General features: G+C 45.3%; 1 protein-coding gene across 42 annotated transcripts in view; it reads left to right on the top strand.

The window, feature by feature from the left end:
- The window catches only part of LOC128876873 (dystonin), a 105414-nt gene that overhangs the window by 34306 nt on the left and 45535 nt on the right, over positions 1 to 25573 (top strand). For 24 of the 42 annotated variants that reach the window (XR_008457143.1, XM_054123642.1, XM_054123645.1 and 21 more), the window contains 15 exons: positions 1192 to 1209; positions 2862 to 2921; positions 3700 to 3789; positions 4804 to 4974; positions 7250 to 7264; positions 14155 to 14434; positions 15432 to 15882; positions 16294 to 16551; positions 17060 to 17633; positions 17756 to 17779; positions 17931 to 18401; positions 18479 to 19684; positions 19767 to 19850; positions 21271 to 21492; positions 25406 to 25521. Coding sequence is in view for 41 of the 42 variants with exons in the window: in XM_054123642.1 (XP_053979617.1) it covers positions 1192 to 1209; positions 2862 to 2921; positions 3700 to 3789; positions 4804 to 4974; positions 7250 to 7264; positions 14155 to 14434; positions 15432 to 15882; positions 16294 to 16551; positions 17060 to 17633; positions 17756 to 17779; positions 17931 to 18401; positions 18479 to 19684; positions 19767 to 19850; positions 21271 to 21492; positions 25406 to 25521 (4040 nt within the window). In the remaining variant the exon portion in view is untranslated. Of the gene's footprint in view, positions 1 to 1191; positions 1210 to 2861; positions 2922 to 3699; positions 3790 to 4803; positions 4975 to 7249; positions 7265 to 11717; positions 11892 to 13506; positions 13734 to 14154; positions 14435 to 15431; positions 15883 to 16293; positions 16552 to 17059; positions 17634 to 17755; positions 17780 to 17930; positions 18402 to 18478; positions 19685 to 19766; positions 19851 to 21270; positions 21493 to 22891; positions 22964 to 23952; positions 24147 to 25405; positions 25522 to 25573 lie in introns of those variants that run through there. The other 18 variants (XM_054123648.1, XM_054123643.1, XM_054123647.1 and 15 more) reach the window with 11 other exon arrangements.

The raw sequence follows: 25573 nt of genomic DNA, 5'->3' as shown, positions 1-25573 counted from the left end.
AGTAAGTTAGGCTCCGGGGAGATGTTGCATAGCAGGGAGGGAAAAAACTGGCGGCGATCGCTCAAGAGTGAGTGCATGGTCGGGCATGACGCATCGTCGGCCATTGCGTAACGCTCCTGCCAGGAAATGGTCCGCTGAAGTAACTTCTGCGCCCATGAATTCCGATCCGTTGAATACCTCGATCCTACTCGCGTAGATCATTAGTTCAGGAGCAGGAGACGGCCACCTTAAATTTTAACTTTTCACACAGCTAAATTCAACGAGTACCTAACAGAATATTGTTCTTTATTTATTAGAGGATTCATTACTTCGTTAAACAAGCCTCATTTATTAGATCGTGAAGTGCAGATTGTGTAAAAAGCTAACACAGAAAAATTGAAAGGAGGCTAACAAAAATGTATGAAAAAATAGCAAAGCGTCTGCTTAACGATAGTTTTGGAGCATAAGATATGTGAAAAATAACGATAAATAATGCACTCGGGGATCGAGAGTGCACGCTGCAGACCGAGGTGATCTCGAAAAAAATAAATGTACGAACGTGAAGTGAAAGTTCCCCAGCGGTGACTTTCGTTTTCTAGAGAATGAGGTTTTAAATTCGAAGGACGTCGTAGTCCTTGGCCGTCGGTGGGTCGTCGGTCGTGTTCTCTACGTCTAAAAGTGATGGATCGTTTTTGACCCCATTCACTTTTTCGATCGTTCATTCATAGCGCTCGATCGATCGCGCGCTCAATCGACTGTTGCGCGGTTTTTGTCGTTTACCCAATTTCGATCGGCGATCGGTCGTTGTCCCGAGCTGCAAAAACATACCGCGTTCGATTTCTGTTTATGCTCATCCGTTTTTACTTTCGTTTTACTCTCGTATATTCTCCGATTTAACCTCTTGGGGACGAATTACTTTGTTAGAAACAAACAAAAATTCAAGTTAATATTCAACAATCGATCTTTTAACGATCTTGTTGTATTATATCATTGGAAAATTTAATTATAAATATTTGTTTAACGTTTCTAACGACTGTTGCTACTCAATAATATATAAAAGACGTCAGAAATGAAATGTACATGTGTCTCCTCAAAGGTGAATCGCCACTGCTTGCGACAACGTGCCGATCCTCGATTTCCGTAATTACGTAAGGTACATTAAGGAATTCCATCGTAATCACATTCTTTTTTATTCCTTCACGCTCGCCGCAGCATTGGAAGTACGTGAAGGTACGAATCCAGGAGTGCTCTTCCCAAACGATCTATCAATCGATTAGGACGAGTGGTTCGGACGATTAGATTGTAGGATTATTTTTAGTTGCACGTCAGTGCTTCGGAAAGTAGATCCAGATCTGAGTTAAGTTGACTGGATCGTGGACAATTGAGTTAGTACACCATATTACTCTGGTACCTTCGTTAGTGGTAGATACATAAGAAAGAACATAAATTAAACGACTGTTTTATAGACTTTCATATACTTTAACGACGACACTTTTAACACTTTATTTCTTTCACTTCCATGCAATATTCATAAGATACAAGGAAACTTAATTTCATGCAGTGTATATTCACACGTCATGAGACGAAATTAGGAAATTCAGTTAAGACTTCTGCGAACATATTTGAAAGACATACAATACATCGTACATTATACAATTGCACACGCTTTAAACATACGTTACGATGCATACACCTATACAATGAGGAAAAGGCAGGGTAGGAACAATTTTCATTTGTAGGAATACGCCAAACCGTTCAGACTTTAGTTTATAACGTAGAACAATAAAAATGAAACGTTAAATGCAGCCAGCAGTGGCCCAGATCTGCCCTACATTCGCACCTTGAAGCATTGACACGCAATTAAGCATCACGGTTGTATAGAACCTTGTGAATTGTTCGCAAAGGGAAAATTACCCGATGCTTTAGTGCTCTCAGCATGCCATAGAATCCTTCGGTCAAGGACCATTCGTCCATGCGACCGACGGTAGTGGAGAGTTCCTATTCGTGGATTAGAAAATATTTGGCATGGTAGTAGAAGTCTCGAAAGAATCGACGTGAGTTGAGAAGTATCGCTGTTTTCATCGATGATTCGGACGTATCGAGTTCGATATTGAGCAATAAAAGTAGTGATAAGATAGATTCGCGTCGTGTGTACCTCTCAGAAACGGGCGAAAGCTGTTTCATTAGATAACGTGGAAAACTAAGAAGTAGACAAATTTATTCGCGACATTAGTTCAATCCAGATAGTTTGCTTGAATTATTTTGTAGTGTCATGAATTATTGAGAGGACAACATCTTGAGCGTGTCGTACATTCTAATCCTTTCCAATTTCAACGCAGTAGCAATAAATACTGAATTCGATTCTATATTACCGATACAAATACTTTGTTGGTAATGTAACGTGTTCTGTCGGTAAGCTTGAAGGGTCCTAGCGATCTGTCACACCCACCGAGTACTCTATATTATCGATACATGTACCTACTCCATTCTACGAGGTACCAACATACGTACTTTGTTGGTAAATCTACAGGATACCTGTACTCCATTCCACGAGGTACCAACGTCGGTACTTTGTCGATAATATATATCGCATTCTGTCGGTAAACCTGCAGAATCCTAGCGATCTGTCAAACCAACTGAACTCTCTATATTACCGATGCATGTATCCACTCCATTCAACGAGACCGTTAAAGTATGACGCTGCATCTTGCGCCCACCGAGTCGATTCTTTTGTTGACTTCTCCATAGCGACGAGTTAGCGCAACGATGTTAATCTCCTTATTTGCCACTACTTTCGGTCTCACAATCGGCCGGGAAAGGCACGCGGAATAAAATAGCATATCTGCGGGCCGTGCTCCTTTTTCAATCGATGTTTTTTTCAGACTTACACGTGCCTGCACGTGTGCGTCCTTGTGAACAACCAGCCATGCTGTTCCCCCACCGTAAGTCCACGGCAGGTGTCGTTAGCGACCCGTTAGCCGACGTTAGAAGGAATTTTTCGCATGCACCGAGAACAACCGATGTGTCTCGTTTTGTCGATAGAGTGACCATGTCGTTCGCAAGTAATCCCACCGTCCTGATTCCTTCTTTCCTTTGTTCGAACAAATCCTTACCATAGTAGGCCTTCGCGAAACGCCGTGCGAACGAGTGCAATCGTTAATGCCTTCTCGATGATAAACAACGTTTATTTGTTCGGGGAATATGCCAGTGCAAGATTTATTCGACCGATAAAAAGTCTCGAGCACTTTTCATCGCGATGGCGTAAATTATAGCCTCCTTCGTTTTTGCTTTCTTACAAGTTCTGTTTTCTTTGCGCATTCTCTGATAATATTTTACTCGAGGTCTATGTAATCGCGAGTTTGAGGGCCGATTGCTGCGTTTGCACGTGACGCACCGCGGCGAATAACTCTGTACGTTTATTTTCGCCAGGCACGCCATTATCTCCTACCTGTCTGCTCCCAACACGTTTCCCGTATCATCCCTCTATATGTATCTGCACGTCTCACGTACATAGAAGAAAATTCTTCCTCGTTTGCTCGCTGCCTGTTCGATGTCTTCTCGTTTCACGATTTCTCACTTTCAGCTAGAACTGTTTAATTTTCCTTTTTGTTCCGCGTTGTTATTTACACGTTTATTTGAACTTTCAGTTGATCGTTGCTCAAAGACACTCGAACGACGACTCGTTAAGGCGATCTCTGATCCGTGAAATCGTTGTTTCAGGCCAGCAGACATGTCGGAGATTTGTTCGAAGACCTGCGGGACGGGCACAACCTCATTTCCTTGCTGGAGGTTCTCTCAGGCGAGCATCTCGTAAGTGTTGCTCGTTAATCCACCCCACTTTTGCCACCCACGCGACTGGTGAGGGAATCGGCAATGTTTTATCGTAATCCCTCGACTGCTAGGGCGAGATACGTGTTACGTAATTGATGGGGTGGGGCTATTCGTGACCTCGATTAAAAAGTGGATGAAACGTGCAGTTAATGTAATTGAGTCTGCTGGATTGCATCGCTGCGAAATCATGGAATCCAAGGTTCATTTGAACAGTCGATAATAATTACGGACCGATTAGATACGATGATTTCGATGGGTGGGACACTTTTGCAATACTCTACCAGTTGGGCGCGGAACTTCAAAATTGTAATTATTAGACTGCTGATGTTTGTGCAAACTCATATTCACTACTATATATAGACGAAGAACAGAAACGTAAATTGAAGCATGAATTGTCTTGTAAATATTGTAACGTGTATTTTATTTTTATGTTTTATATATTAGGTCGTCCCATAAGTTCGTGCCATTTATTCTTCTGCTACTGAAATTAATATATATATATATATCAGGTGAAATATCAGGTCGTCCCATAAGTTTGTGCTGCAGACTGAGCCTTTTCTGCAGAAGAGATTACCTTTCTTTTAAACACTTAAGGACATGTTATATATATATATATATATAGGAAAGGTAATCTCTTCTGCAGAAAAGGCTCAGTCTGCAGCACGAACTTATGGGACGACCTGATATTTATACATTTGCGTACACGTACATTTTTGCAGTCTGGTAATTATCCAGGGATGAGAAACCCATATCTATTCAATATCTTTATCTCTGCACTCCAAGCTATCAGACAAAAGACTTCTACTACTATTTAGTTTACCAGTGAGGTATTAATTTACTTTTAGGGAAGTATGTCTTATAATTTGTATAAAATTGATTGTACTCAAGCTTTGAAAACTTGTGAAGTATCTACAAAGATTTTCTATCCCTGGTATTATTCAATATTCGAGATTATCCTTCGTTCTCTATACCGTTTAATCGATGATCTTCTAGCCGCGGGAGAGGGGTCGAATGCGTTTCCACATGCTGCAGAACGTGCAAATGGCCCTTGATTTTCTGCGATACAAGAAAATCAAGCTCGTCAATATCCGTGCGGAGGACATCGTCGATGGAAACCCGAAGCTCACCCTCGGCTTGATATGGACCATCATACTACACTTCCAGGTGAGTGGTTGCACAGTTTCTCCCTAAAATCACACCACACCATTGCGAGTGTCACCTTGAACTACTGTAAAGCACTACCCAAAGGGAGGGTCAGGGATGATGGACGTCGATTTTAATAACGTTACTGTGAACTGGTAGGTCTGAGAAGTACGATATTAGCTTCAGGCGAACATTAACCTGAAAAAATACGACTTTAAATCCCTTTGGAACGAAATGCATTTTACTTCATCAATTCTCAATAAGATGGCTCATTGATTAAATATCCTGAATACACGGACCGTAGGTAATGCAATTGTATTCTATATCTTTGCATATAATCGTGGCGAAATTTGTCACTGTCAGTGGAGGAATGCGTAAATTATTTGCTATCAAATATCTCCATACGATATACGAGGCCCATCCCTGAAAATAAATATAATAAATGCCACGAATAAATGATCAACGCTCCTGTAAGTTTCTGTCAACAAGGGGACACAATAGCGCAATAAAAATTGCATTAATATGCTTCCACTGTATCCCAAATTCCCACCCAATTATATGCAAATTTACAGAATAAAATTATATTACTCGCTCGATAATATACATAAAAGAAATTCATATAGGATCGTAAGATCAATTCTTTATCTTCCAATTTTATTAAACTTGACGTCCTCCACTTCTGACTCGGCCTTCTTAGAAACGGTTGAAACTTCTCGACAGACCTGGTTCGCCTTTCGACTCGCGTTTATCGAACGACTCGTTGCAACGAACGAACCTCTCGAAACCCCCCCCCCCCCCATCTCTAATCTCTCCTCCAAAAAATCGCATTTGCTCGCCCTCTAAATCGTCGTTCCAGGACGGTTCGCGCGATACCGATCGAAAGTTTCGCTTCCGAGAAATTCCGCGAGGAGGGAACGCGCACCTCCTCGCTTAGGTGGAATTCTCATCGCGCTGGAATTCTCTCCTCCCCGACCACTCTCGTTTTTCTCTCGCGATTCTTGTTCCGATCGAAAGCGAGTCAGAGGGGAGCAACCACGTTTCCAGGCGATGCTCTTCGTCGAACGCCACGGAACGGGAACACGATCACCGCCGTACGGCCGCCGTTCTGAGAGACTAGGTCGGGGATCCTCTTCGGACGGGGTCGCAAAAAACACGTCGATCGCGGCGAGAGTAAACCCGCGTTACGCGACCGCACAATGGTGGACAGTGTTCGTCGTGCTCGTGTCGATGCACGGAGATATTTTCTATCTCTTATCTCACCCCGACGGGCAACCGAAAGGCCACTGAACGAAACCACTTCCTATGCGGGCCATTCCACCCACGAATCGATCGCTTTTGTCCTCGATGTCTGGAAGATTCTTGACGTCTAATACCGAAGTGATCGATCGTTGGGATGACCAGAATAAGGTGAGATGTTTCATTGTGCGATTGGTGGGGTCGATTCTTCGATTAACTCTTTGCGGCACAGGAATTCAGGTCATAAAATAGACCTATGTTGCACAGGAATTTTATTGCGTTTTAAATCAAACAAAATTGTTATATTTTTATTAATAAAGGTATCACACCTATACACATGCAGCTATTGCAAAATTTCGAGGTGGGATTAAAAGTGTCCCACCATCCATTACGGTCCATCAAAAAGGTGGGACATTTTTAATCCCACCGTGCTCCAAAGAGTTAAGAATGGGTCGAAAATGGAGCGAATTCTCGAATTACACCCTCTCGAGTTATGAACATTTCTGGATACATGGTCGTATCGAGATTGAACTTTCCTTCTCCCAGCAATACATTTCCCCCAGAAACTTTGGAGTTAACCAACGTGAGTCGAGGGCTTTACTTGACTTCTCTGTTCTCCAGGAATGGAGACACTCCAACCGTGGCGATAAATCTTGATAACGCGTTATGCACACTTGCGTCTATTGACGGATTGCTTGGGAACAGTAAATACGAATTAATCGAGACACATGGGGGCTCGGAACACTTTGGCCCAGTTAAGTGCTGCTCCAATTATCGCAAGTTTTATGGGTACTTTAGTGGCCCGGTCTGTTCTTCGGGGTATGTTCAAGTGGCGCAGGTCGTTCATGTAAATTAATCATTGTCTATAAATCGTCGCGTAGATTGTAAAGTTGAGCGACAAGATTCGAGAGCGAAACATGTTTATCCCACATTTTCGACTTGTTCTCGCATCGAGGAATCGCGCTTTCGACTGCGTCATGGATTACTTCCTGTACTTAATACCTAGCGGTCCGATGCATCTATCTAATGATGTATTTTTTTGTTTTGTTTTGCGCCGCAGAGCTGGCGACGCAAGGTAAGTTCCCTATATATTTATGCCGTAGTGGTTCCCAATAAAAAATAAAGATTGTACAAAAAAGAAAAGTACGAGAATTTCCGTTGGAATACGTGGAACGCGAGGTTCGCGACGCGGATCCGAAAACCCGCGCCGCCTGAATCTGTTTATCGACCGCGTGAATCGATCGCGAGGCTAGATGGCGCTCGTGGCCAGCTCGCGTCACGGTAACGACCTATCGTCCCACGCACGTGAGCCGTGCGATAGTGTTGGAGAATTATCGATAGTTATCGACGGTTCAAAACAAACCGCGAATAGCGTCTTTTTACAAAAGAGGTGTTCAAGAAATAATAACACCTGGATCAAATACCATCTCAAATAAGCCACTTTTTCTTGTTAAAAAATGTTAACATATACGTAATGCTTTTAATGTATAATACTGGTAATACTTCCACTCTTTAGTCTCGATCGTTTCTCTAAAATTATTTGCACATTGCTATCGATTTAAAACAAAATGATCTTCGCGAATGAAATTAATTCATCGAATGTAGGCTGTACTAATTCAATCAATTATATACATTTGAATATAATGAATCATCATCTTTTGGTGCAGTTTTCTAGATACTCCCATTTTGTAATTGTAACATCTACTGACTTCCTGGTACCTAATAGCCTTCTGCAAACTGTCATATTGAAAATACTGTCGATAGCATTGCTGATAGCGAGAGATGTTGATAGAACTTTGATAGTCTCGATAGTTCTCCCTCCACTGCGATTCAACTGCATAACTCCAATCGAGGAGCTTCAGTATCGTTATCTGTTCGAAACGACGCTGTTCGCATCGTCGCCGCTGGTGATGACTGTCCTTCCGTTGGTAGCTCGCGACAGACGTTACCGTTTATGGTATTTCGCGGTTACGTCGGCGGAGCAAGGCGGAAGGGTGACAGCCAGTCGAAACCGAGACGTGGGACGAGACCAGCCGGATTGTCGCGATGAGGAGAGCCGCTTCGGTGTCCTGCCGCGTCTCGTGGCCACTGTGTCGCGAGCCGCCCACCTTGTAATTATGATAATCGGGATCGGTCGATCGAGCTTCGAATACAAAATTGCGGATGACGCCACCGGGCAAGGTCACTGCTAACAGAACGTCCCTTTCCAGCGCCGCGGGGTATGTTTACGACGATCGTTCGTTCGTTTTATCGCGGTTAATTCGCGATCGACTTTAACCCCTTCGCTGCGACGAACGATCGGAGTCTCGATGACTGGAAGCAATAGTTTCTAGGCCATGTTGTAGATTCTAGAAATATTTCAACGTACCTCGAGATTTTTTAAAAATTTGGAGGGAGAATAATTTTATAGATTTTATAGAAAATAGGGCGAGAATGAGTTTTTGATTGGTTCCTGAAAGAGGTACAACGATTTTAACACATTGTTGACCGGCAATTTTACACAGAATTCATGTCACCGGCTATTATTTCGTAATTGAAATTAAAACAATCTAAATAAACTCCAATAAATTTTATTTATATTTTACCAACACAATGAATTGAAATGAAACATTTCACATACATATCTCTTACGTAACTATAACATATTTTTATATCGCCTGCGTTTCATAAATTGAAGTAGATAATACAAGTGGGAACGCGAGTTTACTCGTGACCGGTCAACAATGTGTTAAGTAAAAATTGATGCCTCATACGTGGGATACAATTGATACATTCTCGTTTTCTAATCATTCATAACTCAGAAGGCTATAAACTTGGAACTTGGAACTAATTATCTCTCCACTTCAACTACGATGTAAAAACCGAAATGTAACGTAACCCGCCCAAGAATTGCACACTTGGGCTACCCTTGCATCCACTCTAGGGGACGGAGTGGCCTCGCGTTGGTGCATCGATAGGGTGAAGGGCGTATTTGTACGCCTTCCGCAGCGAAAGGGTTAAGGAAACAGGGACGGGGGACCAAGACGTCGCCCACCCGAGGCGAGGATCGAAACTTCCTACGCGCTGTCTGAAACGAAACCAAACAAAACAAAACGCGAAAGGAACTGGCGCGCTAGCCTGCCCACGTCTCAACGCAAATAAACACTTGTTTTTATGGCGGCTATTCGTTCTTGAAGAGGGTACAAGTGTAAATATCGCGTTCGTTCTCGAGAGGGCACGAGCCCGTTTTTTGCCTCCTCGCGTTACTTGTACCGGGTGCTTCGAAATACATCGCGCTACCGGAAGTCGAGGGTGTGCGGCAGTGGTTTTTAACTGTGTGAATAAGTGGATACGCTTTGTATTTATCTGTTTATTTTGTTATTATCGATAGGTGGGGTTCGTTGGAAGATATTGTTTGTAGAAAGGAAAAAAACAGTAGCTTTAACACGTTGATCGCCATATCACTGATACATGGGTGACAGCATTTTTTTATCGAAGAACTAAACAAATTAATTTTGAAAGTTAAATGTTAAAGAAAATGAATTTGAACGAAATATTTGAATTTCGGTGAAGTTACAAAAATAGATAGCACAGTAAATGTTTGATTACGTCGTTTCCAATAGTCAGTAAATAAAATAAAATTACAGTAGACATTTTTAAGAGTACCAATGGAACAGTCAACGTGTTAAAAAGCCACTGCTGTACACTCCGATAAACTAAACAACCTCCCACAAATAGCACCTCCATCTTAAAATTTTGAAGCGGTCCAAAACAGACACATTGCCCCTGAGTTCTCACTAAGGGGGTTGCAGCAATCGTTCCGATACAACCAAGATAACAATCGTCGCAGACGATCTCGCAAGCGATCGATTCACGTGCATGGCCGCGTACCGGAAGCGGTCCTGGTGCTCGAGCCGGGCGATCGCTGGAGCGCTGACGTCACATCCGGTCTCGAGCGAGCCGCTGTACTCTCGCATATATCCGTCAGTTCTCCGTTCCTCCTTTTTTTTCCCCTTTTCTCTTTCCTGCGGCTGGCGACGCTTCAGGGACGCACACGCGTCGTCCTATTTTCGCTTCTTTCAGATCTCTGCGCTTATTTAGGCATTGTTTTCGTTCCCTTTTCGTTCCCCTTCTTTCGTCTGTTTTCCTCCCGAGGAAACGAGCCTCGTCACGGCCTCGCGTATTAATTAACGATCCGCGCGAATTAGGTAAGCCCGACGAGACTGGGGCGACGAAGGTGGTATTATAGTTACGGAGCGTTACCGTGGCGTCGGTGAATCGTCGAGAATCTCTGGAAAAGGAAAAGAAGGAAGGACGCGATGCGTGACCGACGCTTCGCTCGGCGCTCGTCGCGCGAAGTGGGGCCCTTCTCTCTCTGTCTGTCTCTCAGCTCGCGCGATATAGCGCGGGCGCATGCGCGATCTTGCACCGGGTCGTATCGGCAAATAACAGCCACGATCGAGTCGACGAGGACGAGGACGTTTACGAGGACACCGATTCAGGGGGGCGTCGCGGAAGCGGAGGAAGATCGGTGACGTAGATCGAGGGTGGGCAAGGATGGAAGGATAGAAGCGGATGGTGAAGAAGAGCGCGAACCAGGAGAGGGACGAGACAACCGCGATCTAGAGAGAGAGAAAGAGAGTGGGGGAGTCGAGAGGGGGACGTCGGAGGCGTCTCTCACCTGTGCGCATTTCGTTGGCCTACTCTCGCGACGGCAGCCGGATACAACGCGGCACGCTGTCACTCGTTCGGTGAATCGCGACGGTATCCTGCTCGGTTTCGTCGTTGTGCAAACTCGAGGAAAGACTCGCCGCGACTGTCTTCGACCAGAAAATTCGTCGTCAGACGAATCCTCGTCGCTTGGAAGCCGAGGGAACCGGAGGGACACGTGTCCGGCGCTGCACGGGCAGCGACGAACCGCGACGCGAAACCTTACCGGTGAAACGTGCGAGCGAACGAACGAACGCGCAAAGAAGCACGGAAGGAACGCGCGAGTGGGGATCGGAGTTCTCGATGAGCTACCTGTAGTGCGCGACAGTCGGTTCGCGATACGCGCCGAGGTGCTCCCGGTGCCCGAGTGTCTCCGATAAACACTAATTCCACGCGCGTTATCGACCTCTCGGTCACGACATTTCGTCGACACGATATCCACCGTCTTCTTTCTACCTGTCCATTTAAAGTTGGCCCCTCACGATTCTGTTTCTCTTCGCTCGATCCCTAGGTCCATAGATCCCTTCCCTCTCCATCGTCGAGTGCTAAAAACGCGACGGTGCGGCAAATCGTTAATCGCGGTTCGATCGTGTTGCCGATCGAGGCAACGAATCGAGGAGACACGACCGCGTTCGCTCGTCGCGCGTAGTGCCCAAGTTGGACTTAGCGGCGTGCGTGCGGTCGATTCTCGTTAATCGGCTTTCACGCGTCGAACCCAGGCGCCAGATAAGGCCTGCGAATGAGTCGTGCGTGGCTCGCCTCTTTTCCCAGACGTCGATGGTAGTTTCTCGGAGCGCGGCGATTATTTCGACGGCCGCGAGTGGATCGCGACGCTGCACGTCGCCCTACGACCATGTCGATATATCGGTTTAGCAAGGGCGGACGGCTGTTCGTGCAGGGCACCAGGGAGGATGACCCTCGCGAGAACGCCGTGTCGCCCGCTTCGACCATGCCGGTCAACGACGACCTGACGGCAATCTATACCAAGCGACGACTCTCGACGGAGGTCCTAGGTACAGTCTTGGACGGACATGCCTGGTTTGTCTTGGTTCCAGAGTTGGGCATGCTTTCATTCGTGGAACGAATGGACGATTTATCGGCGTAGTTTCTTGGATAAAGTTCGTTGTGGGTAGATTTTGTGAAACGAACGTTTCTGGATGAAACATTACTGCATTCGTTATGCATTCGCAAGGCATTCGTTGTTGGAGTAACTTTATCCTCTAATAACGAAAACAAGCTGAAAGATATTTATTCGGTATGTTTAGACTGGCGATTTTATGCATTCATAGCGTACATGGAGAACATACAAAAAATATAAATAATTTATGTAGAATGTATTCTATTAATTCATGTAATGATATTAACATTTCGCTCGGTATAAGTGCATGCAATTTTTGGTCATATTCAGCATATATTTGTCATATTTGCTTGCATAGTAAATGTATAAAATCTGCAGTCTCTAGTTAGATGTATGAATGATGGAAATCACGTGTAAATCACACTTTACATGAGGATTCGAGATACCAGATAAATTACATACAATACAATTACTCGATATAAGTCTATCGTACAATATAAACAACGAAACATGCAGTATAAAAGCATACACATAATTCCAGACATATTTTAACTGAAGTTTAAACTCTTCGTGTCTCGTTTAGAACAATTATAAATTTCGTCTACCGTCCAACTCTGGTACCCAGCACCAAGTTTCGAGTGTCGAACATCTCGAGAGAGTCCTCTTCTTGAAATCGAAGCGACTGGCTCGGGTATTCGTCAGGGTGGTGTCGCGTTAAGTAACACGAAAGAGGCGTGTTGCAACGATCTACACACGCTTTGCGACTTCTTTCTCTTTAACACTCCCACTACGATACATTGTTCCGCTTATCTTATCATAGTGCAAAATTCAACCTTCGCTACACTCATGTTTTACGCGTACTACCGTTCGTAAGCAGGGCATTTAATAAATCGAACCGAATGGTTGACTCGTTTCGTCATAATGTAAATATTATTGAATGGAAATAATATGTATCGACAGATTTCTCGATTGTATCAAAATTAACTCGGATAATGCGATGCATATCTCGCGGTGATGTCACGCGCGTAATTACACATTGCTGTCATCTATGCGCACGCCTCTCTGGGAAGTAATGACTTGTGGTAATCGTGTTATCTCAGAAGGAGAGTTTTCGAGCGCTGATTACAATTATTCTATGATATAAGGCCTGCAATACTATCTAACACTCTACATAAAAGTAGTATACTATTGTTTACAGTTTGAAGCTAACTAAAAAGACTAAACTTTCTCACAAAGTTACGAGCAAGTTTTTCCCTCTACAATAAACATTCAATCGATCACCTTCTCTCATTGAATAAGCATCTAATACCACTCTCGTCCAGATACTTCTGGACGTACACCAACCCAACGAACAAAAGAGGCGTTGCACGATCGTCTTCTATGGCGCTAAGTTGGAACTCAGCCGAGCACGAGTCGATCGTGACGCGATTTCGAATCAGTCGCTCGATCTTCATACTTCTCTCGATCTTCGACGCTCGTCTCTCGGCGGGCTTCGACCTAGGGACGTTTCGTGGGGCGGAAATCTCTAGACTGATAACGCCACGATACAGGGTCGTCGATCGAGTCAACGAAGACGTCGAAACGCGGCGAGAATGGCACTAAGCGTATCGTGACGCGAATCGTTCGTAAAACGACCACGTTAACACGAGGCGAGGAGAGATGCGTGGCCGAGGATCTGACGAAACGCGCGTCCTCTGGCTACCTGCAGGAAATCGCTGGATCCTCCTGCACCTACTCCGTGAGTCGTCAGGCTTCGCCAAAGCCGAAAACCGTGAGGGTAAGCGTCATCTTGCCGAAACGTTTCGCGATTGCGATCTTATCCTCCTTTCCCACGTTTTCGCGTCCGATTGCTTTGCGGTCGTACGCTTCTCATACGCGCAGGGCACAATGGCGTAAGGAAGAGATCTCTGAAATCGCGCGGTCGAACATCGAAGGGCGAACCAAGCCGGAAATTGCGTCGAGACGCCAGAATTTAGTTTAAATATACGAGCTGCTCGTTGCGAAAAGCAATGCCTAGAAAATATCATTTTATTTACCCTTCGCAGTCCAGATTTTCTGATTTCGATACACAGTTCTGTCGAGTACAGAGTTCGCGTCTCATTTGACATAGGACAGCAAAGGGTTAATTATTCAAACCATCAAAGACCACAAATCGGACCATTTTGTGGACGACATCTAACGTGATTTTTCCTTCATAGATATCCGATATAGTGGTGGGCCAGGAACCAAACGTGACCGCCCGCGAGGCCCTGCTGAGATGGGCGAGACGATCGACGGCGCGTTACCCAGGTGTACGCGTGACGGATTTCACCGGGTCCTGGAGGGACGGTCTGGCGTTCAGCGCCCTAATTCATCGCAACAGGCCAGACCTGGTCGATTGGAGAGGTGCCCGTACCTGTCAGCCAAGAGAGCGGCTCGACCGGGTCTTCCACGTCGCGGAGCGCGAGTATGGCGTTACGAGGCTTCTCGATCCCGAAGGTAATTACGGTTTGATCGATAAAATGCTACCCTTTTCTTCTATTTTTCAACGAATCCCTGTCGTGCGTGTTTTCTCTACCGTCATTGCTTTTCCCATGCTTCTCCGCGTTGCTGCGACCGTTTCCGGTCGTTGCTTGGACCGTGACGTTCGCTACCGCCCTTTGCTTTTTCTCTTTGGCGCGCGATAAGACGCTCCGCTGGTTCTTTTTGGGAAAGGAGCGGAAAGGAGCGTAACTGGTTCAGTCGATGCTCTTGTTTCTCTAATTTAAGATTCCTGTATCCTTGATTGGGTAAAAATTCTGATACTGCGAGAGAACTCCAGGTACTAGGAGCCAAGGCTCGAGACATACTTGTTTATTACCACAGGCCTCTGCACGGGATTGTAATTTGTAGCTAGGAAGGAATGTTGTTGAATATTTTCCGTAGGAGAGTCGTTTATGTACTATTTGTCGTACTTGGATATATTAGGTCATACCATAAGTTCGTGCTATAGATTGTGTTTATATTTACACTCTCGATGGACATTAACGTACATGTGTACGTTTGCTTTTATGTCAGAATTATCGTTGCTTACAATCATAATACCTCTTTTAGGAGAGAAAGAATATTTAATATTAAAGTGAGATGTTTGTACATCGAAATCGATTTACAGATAAAGATTGCTTTGGTTTGTATGATTGCATCGATTAAATCATTCGATTAAAGCAACAAAAAAATTCATTTAAAGTTCGTCCCTCAAGAGGATAATTAAAAGCTAGAGAAAGCTTCATAGCGACAGCATAATGATTTTGCCGCAAAGATGAAAATAGATACCAGAATCAAAGGGTGATCACACTTAAATGTATATTTCGCATATTAATTCAATAATTACATCAATAAGTAGCATAACCTTCTGAGATGTAACCTGATAGTCCATAAAACATTTTTCTAGTCATTCCAGCCATCATACCAGACTTATTGAATCCTAATCATACACTTTGTGCGCTGTTTTTCACAGACGTGGACACCCCCGAACCGGACGAGAAGTCCTTGATAACGTATATCTCTTCGCTCTACGACGTGTTCCCGGAGCCGCCCGCGATCCATCCTTTGTACGACGCCGAGGCTCAGAGAAGATCCGCTGAGTACAGGGAGCTGGCCAGCTCTCTCCACCTGTGGATCCGCGAGAAGATGAGCCTGATGCAGGAACGCGCCTTCCCGCCCACTTTGATCGAGATGAAGAAACTGGCGGCGGACAGCGCGAAATTCAAGAACGACGAGGTGCCGCCCAGGTACAGAGATAAGCAACGGCTCTCTTACATATTCAGGGATCTTCAGAAGTACTTCGAGGCGGTGGGCGAGGTGGACATGGAGCCCGAATTGCACATCGACATTATCGAGAAGAATTGGCACCGACTGATGACGCTGCACCAGGAGAGGGAGCAGGCGATCATCGACGAAATTAAACGGTAAGTGCCAACAGTGAAAGCGAACTTGAAGATGGCGATGAATTTAGTAACTGGCAAGGTGTATGACCTCGAAGAATTAGGGTTTATGTTAGAACAGATTCTAACCTTCAGATGGAAATTTATCAAATGTAAATTTACAGGAATTTTGTCTGCGTTGATCAGGGAAAAGATATACCATCTTTGTAAACAGATCCATCCTTTGTACGACGCCGATTTTTATTTCGAGTCTACTACCATTTAACTTCATGTACGAATTCTCTTTCGTAGAAAATTATTTTTCCTCAAACTGAGGCATTTTTCTCAAAGAATTGCAATTTTTCGAGTATCACAAAAGTGTTATATTATTAAATCTGTCTGTTTATCATTTATATTTCTTATTTGGTTTCTGCACGAGTTTTATTATATCCCTAGACTCGAACGACTGCAACGACTGGCCGAGAAAGTTCACAGAGAGATGAAGACGACCGACAACCGACTGGAGGAGCTTGAGAGACGCGTGGAGGATGAAGCGAGACGGCTCGATCGGCTCCATCCTCTCGAAGCGAAGCACGCGGTGGACCTTCTCGAACAGGACATACGAAACACCGAGACTCAGATTCAGAACATTTTTACGGACGTACACACTCTCACCGAGGGAAGATACAGTCAAGCGGCCGAGCTCCATAAAAGGTATTTTTCTAAATGTAAAGGTCTCCCTGTCTCTAGGTGCAAATAAGAAAGAAATTCTACATCAAGCTCATCTATAATATTATTTATTACAAATTTGCAACAAATGAAGCCGTCTAAACTACACGTGCAACATCGCTCTCCGCATTCCTAAATGTGTTCATTCTATCTATATTCACACGATGTTCCGCGTCTCGAGCCGATTCACTGTGATTGACAGTTATCATATGCACCAGCATCCTGCGAACTAGCACATCAACATGCCTAGTGTATCGTCAATTGAGTTTACATTCAAACTTCGTCCACTATTTTTTCCTCATAATCGTTCCTAGATTATCACATACAAACTCAGAATAAATAGAACACCCCATGTATAAGGTCATAGGTAATGCTATTCCTGATCCGCCGTAACGGTTTAAGAGCAATTCATTTTTCAACCTAGAAAGAGGAGTCGGCGCGCACTTTCTATTCGTATCCAACAACCCACCTAACCGTCTCTTCTATATTCCAGAGTTCAGAAGCTGCATCAACGATGGGTCGCGTTGCGATCTCTTCTCCACAAACGTTTGGTACAGCCGCTGTCGGCCGTGTCCTTCCCGGTGGAGGAGCGCGTCGTTACGAAACACCGCACCACCGTTCACGAGACCCGTCTGGTAGACACGAATCCGCATTTCCGTGCTCTGCACGACTGCATCGACTGGTGTAAAGCGAAAATCAAGCAACTTCAAGAAGCGGACTACGGCTCGGACTTGCCCAGCGTGCAAAACGAGCTGGACGTTCACCAGAGGGAGCACAAGAACATCGAGCAATTCCATCCAAAAGTGGATAGATGCCTGCAATCCAAGAGCCACTTCCACGGGGAGGAGTTGACGTTGTACAGTCAACACCTCGCCGTTCTTCAAAAACTGTACGCTGAGCTGTTATCCGCTTCTAACAAGAGACTATCCGATCTGGACACGTTACACGACTTCATACAATCGGCGACGGGCGAGCTGGTCTGGTTGAGCTCCAAAGAGGAAACGGAGGTGACGCGCGACTGGAGCGACAAGAACTTGAACGTGCAAAGCATCGAACAGTATTACGAGGTATTTGACCTTTCGGTATTTCCGATGCCCGATAACCCTTTCACTTCCCGATCCCCGTGACCCGCCTGGTCGGCGGTCTCAGTCAGAACAAGTCTCGCTAACGCTTCTCCTTTTTCTCCAAGCGTACCTATGGATCCGGTATAGAGGTAACGAGGAACGAAATTTCAAATCGAATTCCGTGCACGCAAACTCGTGTCACCGTCGAATCTGCATATAATCGTGGATGAATATTAAATATGCGAATTCGACGGTCGTCACGGGATGCAATCTTTAATCCGATAATTGGCTCGTTTGCAGTCTCTCATGAGCGACCTGGAGAAGAGAGAGATTCAATTCTCCGCGGTGCAAGATCGAGGTGAGGCGCTGGTTCTCCAACATCATCCAGCAGCGAAGACGATCGAGGCCTACATGTCCGCCATGCAAAGTCAGTGGGCCTGGCTGCTTCAATTGACCCTCTGCTTAGAGGTTCACTTGAAACACGCTGCTCAGAGCCAACAGTTCTTCCGCGAGATCCAACAGGCGGAGCAGTGGATCACCAAGAGGGACGAGACGCTCAACACCATCTACTCTCAGTCCGACTTCTCCTTGGACGAGGGTGAACGTCTTTTGAAAGGCATGCAAGAGCTCCGCGAGGAATTGAACAGCTACGGCGATCACGTTCAGAAGCTGGTCGACCAGGCGAAGGACGTCGTTCCCATGAAGCAACGTCGACAGCCTGTGACGCGACCTATGCAGGTCACTTGCGTGTGTAGCTACAAGCAAGTGAACGTAAGTCCAACTATCGCTTTGTTATTCGTTCGTTGATCTCCCTTGACTTATCCTGTACGAATGGATTGGCTTTTCAGATGTCGATCGAGAAGGGGGAACAATGCACGTTGTACGATAACTCTGGTAGGATAAAGTGGCGAGTCAAGAACCAAGAAGGCGTCGAATCACCCGTGCCAGGTGTCTGTTTCGCTCTTCAGCCTCCCGATAAAGATGCTCTCGACGCGGCTGAGCGATTGCGACGACAATACGACCGAAGCGTTGCGCTCTGGCAGCGAAAGCAGCTGCGACTGAGACAAAATATGATATTCGCGACCATCAAGGTGGTGAAGGGTTGGGACCTGCCGCAGTTTCTGGCCATGGGTCAGGATCAGCGCACAGCTATCAGAAAAGCGTTGAACGAGGACGCGGAGAAATTATTGTCGGAGGGAGACCCGGCGGATCCGCAATTGAGACGATTGAAACGAGAAATGGCCGAGGTGAACAAACTTTTTGACGAGTTGGAGAAGCGAGCTAGAGCGGAGGAGGAGTCGAAGAACGCGGGTCGCATTTTCAACGAGCAGGTGTCAGCCCTTCAGCAGGCGCTCGACGAAGCGGAGAGGATTTTGAACGCTCGCATAGCAGCTGCGCTGCCTAGAGACCTCGACAGCCTTGAACACTTGGTTCTGCAGCACAAGGACTACGAGCAGAGTCTTCGTCGCTTGGCGCCGGATCTCGATCGAGTTCAGCAAACCTTCCGTGTTATCACCTTGAAGACCCCAGCAATGAGGAACAAGCTCGACGCCGTTACCAACAAATGGAACCATATCTGGAACGCTAGCAACCTTTACATCGAGCGACTCAAGTGCGTCGAGATTGTGCTATCTAGTCTGGAGGAGAACACGACCGTGATTTCCGAATTCGAAATAAAACTGGCCTCGTTCGACGAACTGCCAGCCGACTTGGACGGTCTGCAGAACGTGTTGGAGGATCTGAGGGTCCTCCAGAACGCTATCACTCAACAGCAGAGTGCCATGGACCAACTGAACGAGGACGCGCACAATGCGAGACGACTCGTGGAGAAGTCGAGACCGAGTCATCGCGGTCCACACACGGACATGGACAGGTTGGACGCTGAAGTGAATCGATTGAACGCTAGATGGACGAACGTGTGTGGTCAACTGGTGGACAGAGTTCGCAGCGCTGAAGCAGCCTACACCTTGGCTCAGCAGATGGAGCACGCTTATCGAAACGAAGTCGACTTCGTCGACGAATCTTATGCCAAACTAGAGGTGGAGAACGCGAAGGTAACGCGCGAGGAGTTCAGGGTGAATCGTTCATCTCTACATGGGTGTACTCTATATTTATTTGTTGTACAATTTGTCACAGAATCTATTGAACAGAGTGGTAGAACGAGCCCCAGCGATCGAGGCGGTAAATGTGACCGGTGGTCGATTGATTCGCGAAGGAAAGGTAAGATGAGACGCGACATGCTGTCGCGACTGGGTATTCGCAAGCCTTCGGTAGGCTCAGCTAGCATATTAGGTAGCCTTAGGTAGCCATAGCTTACGGTATGAACGCTTGCGTGAATGGTGTATTGCGTGAGTCCTTTTTACGTATAGTGGCCCCTAGAAAATGTACGCGCGCAATCGTTCTCGCGTCGCGGTTCCTGTGTCGCGTTTTCCTCTCGTTTGTCACACCCTTGTCCGTGAAGTCTACCTCGACTGCTAGATTCGTGAAGTTCTGCTACGAGGATGCTCGTCGGCGTCGTGGATCTCGCTACGATCATCACTAGGGAAGCGTTGCGCTGCTGTTACCGTTGTCACTGTCGCCGCTATCGCCACGATGGACTCTACCTCGCAGCCAGCATCGATCTTTCCATGGGCTTACTCGACGGAGGCGAGCGAATCGTACGAGCAAAAAGTGTCCAAGGCTCGTACGATGCTCGCCGTGTCAACCGATAAATGTATTTAGAATTTTCGAGTTTTCAATATTATTTCCAGGGATCAAGGATGCATCGCGAGCTATTTTACCCTCCCTGCTTCGCGTCACCGATTATCGCTTAAATCGCCTGGTGTAACGTAGCTGCTGTAAATACAAGCAACGTGAGGCTTGTCCCGACGCTAACGCTAACATAGGCTTCTGACCTTCGGGGAGATGCGAGGAGAAGTCGTTCGAACCGGGACGAACGCTTTTTAATCCACCTTTTATCGCTTAGAACACCCAGCTACTCCACACGAACTAGCTTCTCTCTCACTGACTCCGTTAACTCTTGGCACACTACCTTTTTAATGGATACCCGGAGGCACGGTTAACCGATCGTCCGTATTAAACCCAAGACCTCGTACAGAACACTTTACAAGGAGGCTCTAGGAATTGGAATGGACTGTAGAAGATCTCTAAGCGAAGATGAAGCAAAATGGGTAGAGGAAGTGTTTCCTTTAAACGAGATTCCGTGAGATCTATTCTTCTCTGGAGCTACAGAGAGAAGAGTCTCTTGTAGAATCTTGTGCGAAATATTTTCAGCTACCAATTCTGTTCCTTTTCGCTCTGAAGAGATCTGTAACCGTGAGTCCGTCGCAATTTGTACAGTTATCCTATTTGGGGAGGTGATTCGTCGTGCTTGACTCATGATACTCACGTTACACTTAACACGAGGCACTTGAACATTGAGCCAAGAATTAAAATCGCTTTGAAAGTCTAAGACGACCCGTTTGAAGTCGATTTGTCGTGGCCGCGTGATTTAGTACACGCGGTTGCTTGCTTTTACAACGAGGGTGCACCTTAGAACCACGGTACTAGTGACGCTAAGGGTATAGAAGGGTTAGCGACGTACAGGCGAGATCTAATATTACTTATCCGCTAACCGTAATGGGCTAACCGAAACCCTTAGATCTATGGACAAAGACTTCGAGCGTTCAAGGAACAATTGGAAGATATTTGCCCGTCCATGGACGCCACGGTGAAGAAGCCGCGTAGAGAGAGAGTCTTGACGGTCGACCACGTGGCGAGGGACTTGGACACCCTCAATAAGAAGTACACTACGCTCGTGAATATTCTTCAGGAGCGCGTTAGGCAGATGGCGACGCTTCATCCCGAGGATGCGTCTCTGCAGGTGAGTTATTACGAAAATTGAATCACTAATGATGTGTGGGAGGATGTATTCCTTCTTATTAGACTTGGATATTTGAATTTTTATGCATGCGCTCTTCCATGTTTCAAGGAAGAGTGAATTTCTACGCAATCATTTCGTGTGTTCATACAGTCGTTAATTATTGCTTAGTGGTGTGCTAACAAAGTTGTTTTCGTAGCTATTTAGGTGCAGTTGAGACATACGTTTTAAATTTTTGAACAGTCTGAGTTTGTTACCACACAGATAACATCTAAAGGTTGTCTTTTAGAGAAGATCTACTTGAATCTATCGATAGTCTTTCACGATACAGTTCTATAACAAAATATGAAACCAAAGAGTCGACTATAAAAGAAACAGAGACACTGTTGGTCAGTCCTCATAATTGTGCGTTGTGAAAATCATCACGATCTAAGATTCGATACGCCTCGCAGTTGCAGCCGAGGTCCCACAGGGCTGACCTCGGCTGGAAGGCGTACACTCGGCCCGCAAAAATGTTAATTGTTCCATCGTACGTGAACAAAATTGGCGACGTAACGTCTCCTTCCCCTACTCTTGCGTGTCCTTCTCTCGTCCTCCCACGCGTTGTTCGCGCGTAACAGAACTGGTTCAGAGTTACGTGTTTCATCCTTCCCGCTTCGATTGGGATCGATACGGGCGTCACAGTTTTACAGCGACAATACTTTTCCTGATTAGATTTGAGTTAGGTTTCTACGCGTATCAAACCAACGGGATCCCGATTTCATTTGCAATAGAAATATTGTGCTTCTCGGAACTTTTTTTATTATATTGTTTTGGGAGGCTGAGGGTGTGGTTGTTGGGTCCTTAATAGCAGGGTGTATTGGAAGTCGCAGAAGTTAAAATTGTATAACATACATCGATAGGTTCTTTAAAAACGACTTTCTATATATATATATAAAAAGTTAGAAAGTACTAGAAAAATTCAAGAAAGTAACAAAGTTCTGTTTTAATTTCAATTTCAATTTCAATTTCAATTTCAATTTTATATAAATTTCTGACATCGAACGGTAGCCTTGGAGTGACCTCAAGTTCCCCTTTGAATCTCTTTTCTAATTCAATCGCAGTCGTTATCGCTATGGTTATCTATCGAAATCGCGTTCTCGATGTTTCTATTTAGAAAACGCATGCGCCACCAGAATCGGTAACCGAAAAACCCCAGAGTTCTGGCTCCGTAATAGTGGTTTGTGCAAACGCGTAGTGAGTCGCTCGATAGGCGCCAAGGGGCGACGGCGCAGAGGAAAACTTGGCACGCAGCTGGCGCTGGCCAGCTTCGGGTGGGCACTCGCTGGTATCGCGTACACGTCGAGAGCCGGCGGCTACCAGTGCCGGTCATTTCTGTCGATTCATCGCTCGCGAAAGAGTCGTTTACCGCGACGAAATGCGCGTAGACGCGAAGAAACCCTCCGCCATGCCTGGAATCAGGATCGTACGAAAGGTACGAGATTGCATGGGAAATAACTGGTACAATCGCTGTGTATCCTCCATCGGGTTACCGTCGAACCGTGATATAGAAGGGTGGGGATCCTGATAGCATACTTTTTCGCGCTGTCACGTGCTCTGTCTCGCTCGAGGCACGTGCTGTTAGTCATCGATTACGGTATCCTTTAATTTTATCCGCTGATCTGGACAATATTTCGTGGCATAACTGTACCGTATTAAGGTTTTGGAGAAGGTTGAGAGTGACCAGGTGCACCCTACTTTCGAGAAATGGAAGCAAGTTTATTTATTGGGAAAAGTGTGTTCCAGAGTTCAAAATTCCATTTTATATTAGAGGGAGATGCAGCTGGTCAACCTTTAACATACTATCTGACTCTTATTCCGATTCCTTATGTTCGCTTTCAGTATTCAGAATAACCATTGTACTATAGTATGTTTTGAGACGTATTAAGAGTGACCAGTACCAAGCATCATCCTTTAAAAAACTGTAAATAAGTCTACATATAAAATCTACCTCGTCCTTCGGTATCGAGGAAGTGGCCAACTACTCCTCCATAAGGAAATGCAACCGCTCAACCTTTGCCACTCTATCATGTTTCCCATTCCATACTCCCTTCCTCTCCTCCTACATCCTCTTTTATAACACCAACGCTGTATTTCCTTCGAAAAAGAAACTCCAGATTAATATCGCCCTCGGGAATGTCCGCGTGTCCAAGGATCGCGTTCAGCCCGAATCGATTTCGCGCGTGGATATCAATTACTGCGTAACGAAAGGAAACGGTGGCGGTTCGTCGCTTGAAACGCTCGCCGCCGGCGATGCTCGGAGTATGTCGCGTTTCTAAAAAAAGAATCTGGCTTTTCCACGCGCGGATACCTCGTTTCTCGAGTTTACGAGCTGGCCGGCCTCGTGCCAACTCGAGTTGGAGTCAGTCGGCCGCGGGGAGCCGTTCGATTAAACGCGCGTTGTGTTTCGACGAGCGAACATGCGACAGGGCTCTGACAGTGACGCGAAGACCGACACGCGACACGGGTCTCTCGAAACGCAGGTGGAATCGTGTCGAGGCGAGGTGTACCCGAATCGAGACACGTCGCGTGTTCTCGCACGTCTTTGAGGATTTCGTGTTTCAGTGGGAACGATGGATTCGTCGACGATGACGCTGGACAGACAGATCGTCAGCGCGGTAATTGCTAAATTGCCATCGTCGAGTATTTTATTTGATCGTCAGGTGAATTCCTGGCGGTGATATGGTTTGTTTTGAACACGGTTTCTGTGCGACTTTGGACTTATTTATTGGATGATAGCATTCCGTGAGTCATATGTCACTCCAGCGTGCGATAACTTGTAACGCAGTGGTTCTTAACCTTTTTCAACTCGACCAGGAACGGATTCAACGTGGAGAAACTGGTGCCACGGGGGCCTTCGACGGTTCTCCATATATTGATTTTTTTTTTTTTTTTTTTTTTTTTGTAGTGTGGAAGAAAAATCATTTTTATTACTGATGGAAGTTATCGATAGATAATTATATTTCTTTAAATTAGCGAAGAGAAGTCGTATCCTTGGAAACCGAAATTAAAATTACATATAGCTTTATGTATTTACTATTTCAGGAATGAATTAGTTTGAAGTTGAATGATTGTTATATTGTAATTTTAACCGTGGGAATTCGATCATCTATAATCGTTCTCCAAGTTTCAAAACAGTTGAAAATACGATGGAGTTATTCCAAAGCACACGTGCATGACCGTATTCCGAGTTTCTATGTCAGCGTTTAAATTGGCGCAAACTTTGACTTACCTAAAGTGTAATTGCGGACTAAGGTTATCTTCATCTGACTGAATAACCCAGTACATAGGTATTAACATCTTGGAAAACTGCGTGCCAAAGGTTTAATTGCAAATTCGTCGAATCGATTCCCAAGTTAGAATCGAAAATGTCCACTCGTCTTCAATTCGCTATCAACGTCTGGTCTGATAGGCGTTTGCCAACTTTGCACGCTTTCTCAATTGTATCGGAGGGTAAACTCAATCTTCCTGCAATCTCTTCTATCGTTGAACACGATTACGCGCCAATTGAGGCTTTCCGTGTCTCGCTATCAACGCATGCCGAGAGTTTCGAGTTATGGGATCTCGTAATCGTTAAAGTATAAGAAAGTTATTCTTGTCGATATACAATTTATCAGCAAATATCTTTATTGAAATATTATCTTTATCGCGTTAATAGAATACTATATTGTGGAATGGAATGGAATATTAATGGATTATTAGTGAAATATTGTCTTTATTACATTAATACTTGACTCTCTGTACACGAATTTTGTTCTAGAACTGTGTCAAAGCAAACCTCGTTAAGAAATATTTATATCTAAAGACTATCGCACACAAAATTTCATATTAACAAACACGATGAAACTCAAAGCATATTATTTAATAAATGTTCCAGCGCGCCCTTCAAGAGCAAAGGCCGCTCAGAACGTTCCGCACAGAGTTCAACATCTACGAGAGCAGCACCTGCGAAGAACGTTACACGTCGACGACGACGCACTACACACAGTCCCAGTAAGTAAACCAAGTATCCACGGGACATACCTCTGTCCGCTAAGAAATAATT

This window comes from Hylaeus volcanicus, chromosome 5, assembly GCF_026283585.1.
Source record: "Hylaeus volcanicus isolate JK05 chromosome 5, UHH_iyHylVolc1.0_haploid, whole genome shotgun sequence".
Taxonomy (NCBI): Eukaryota; Metazoa; Arthropoda; class Insecta; order Hymenoptera; family Colletidae; genus Hylaeus; species Hylaeus volcanicus.
The sequence above is the reverse complement of the archived record's forward strand: the minus strand, read 5'-3'. Positions and strand labels throughout refer to the sequence as shown.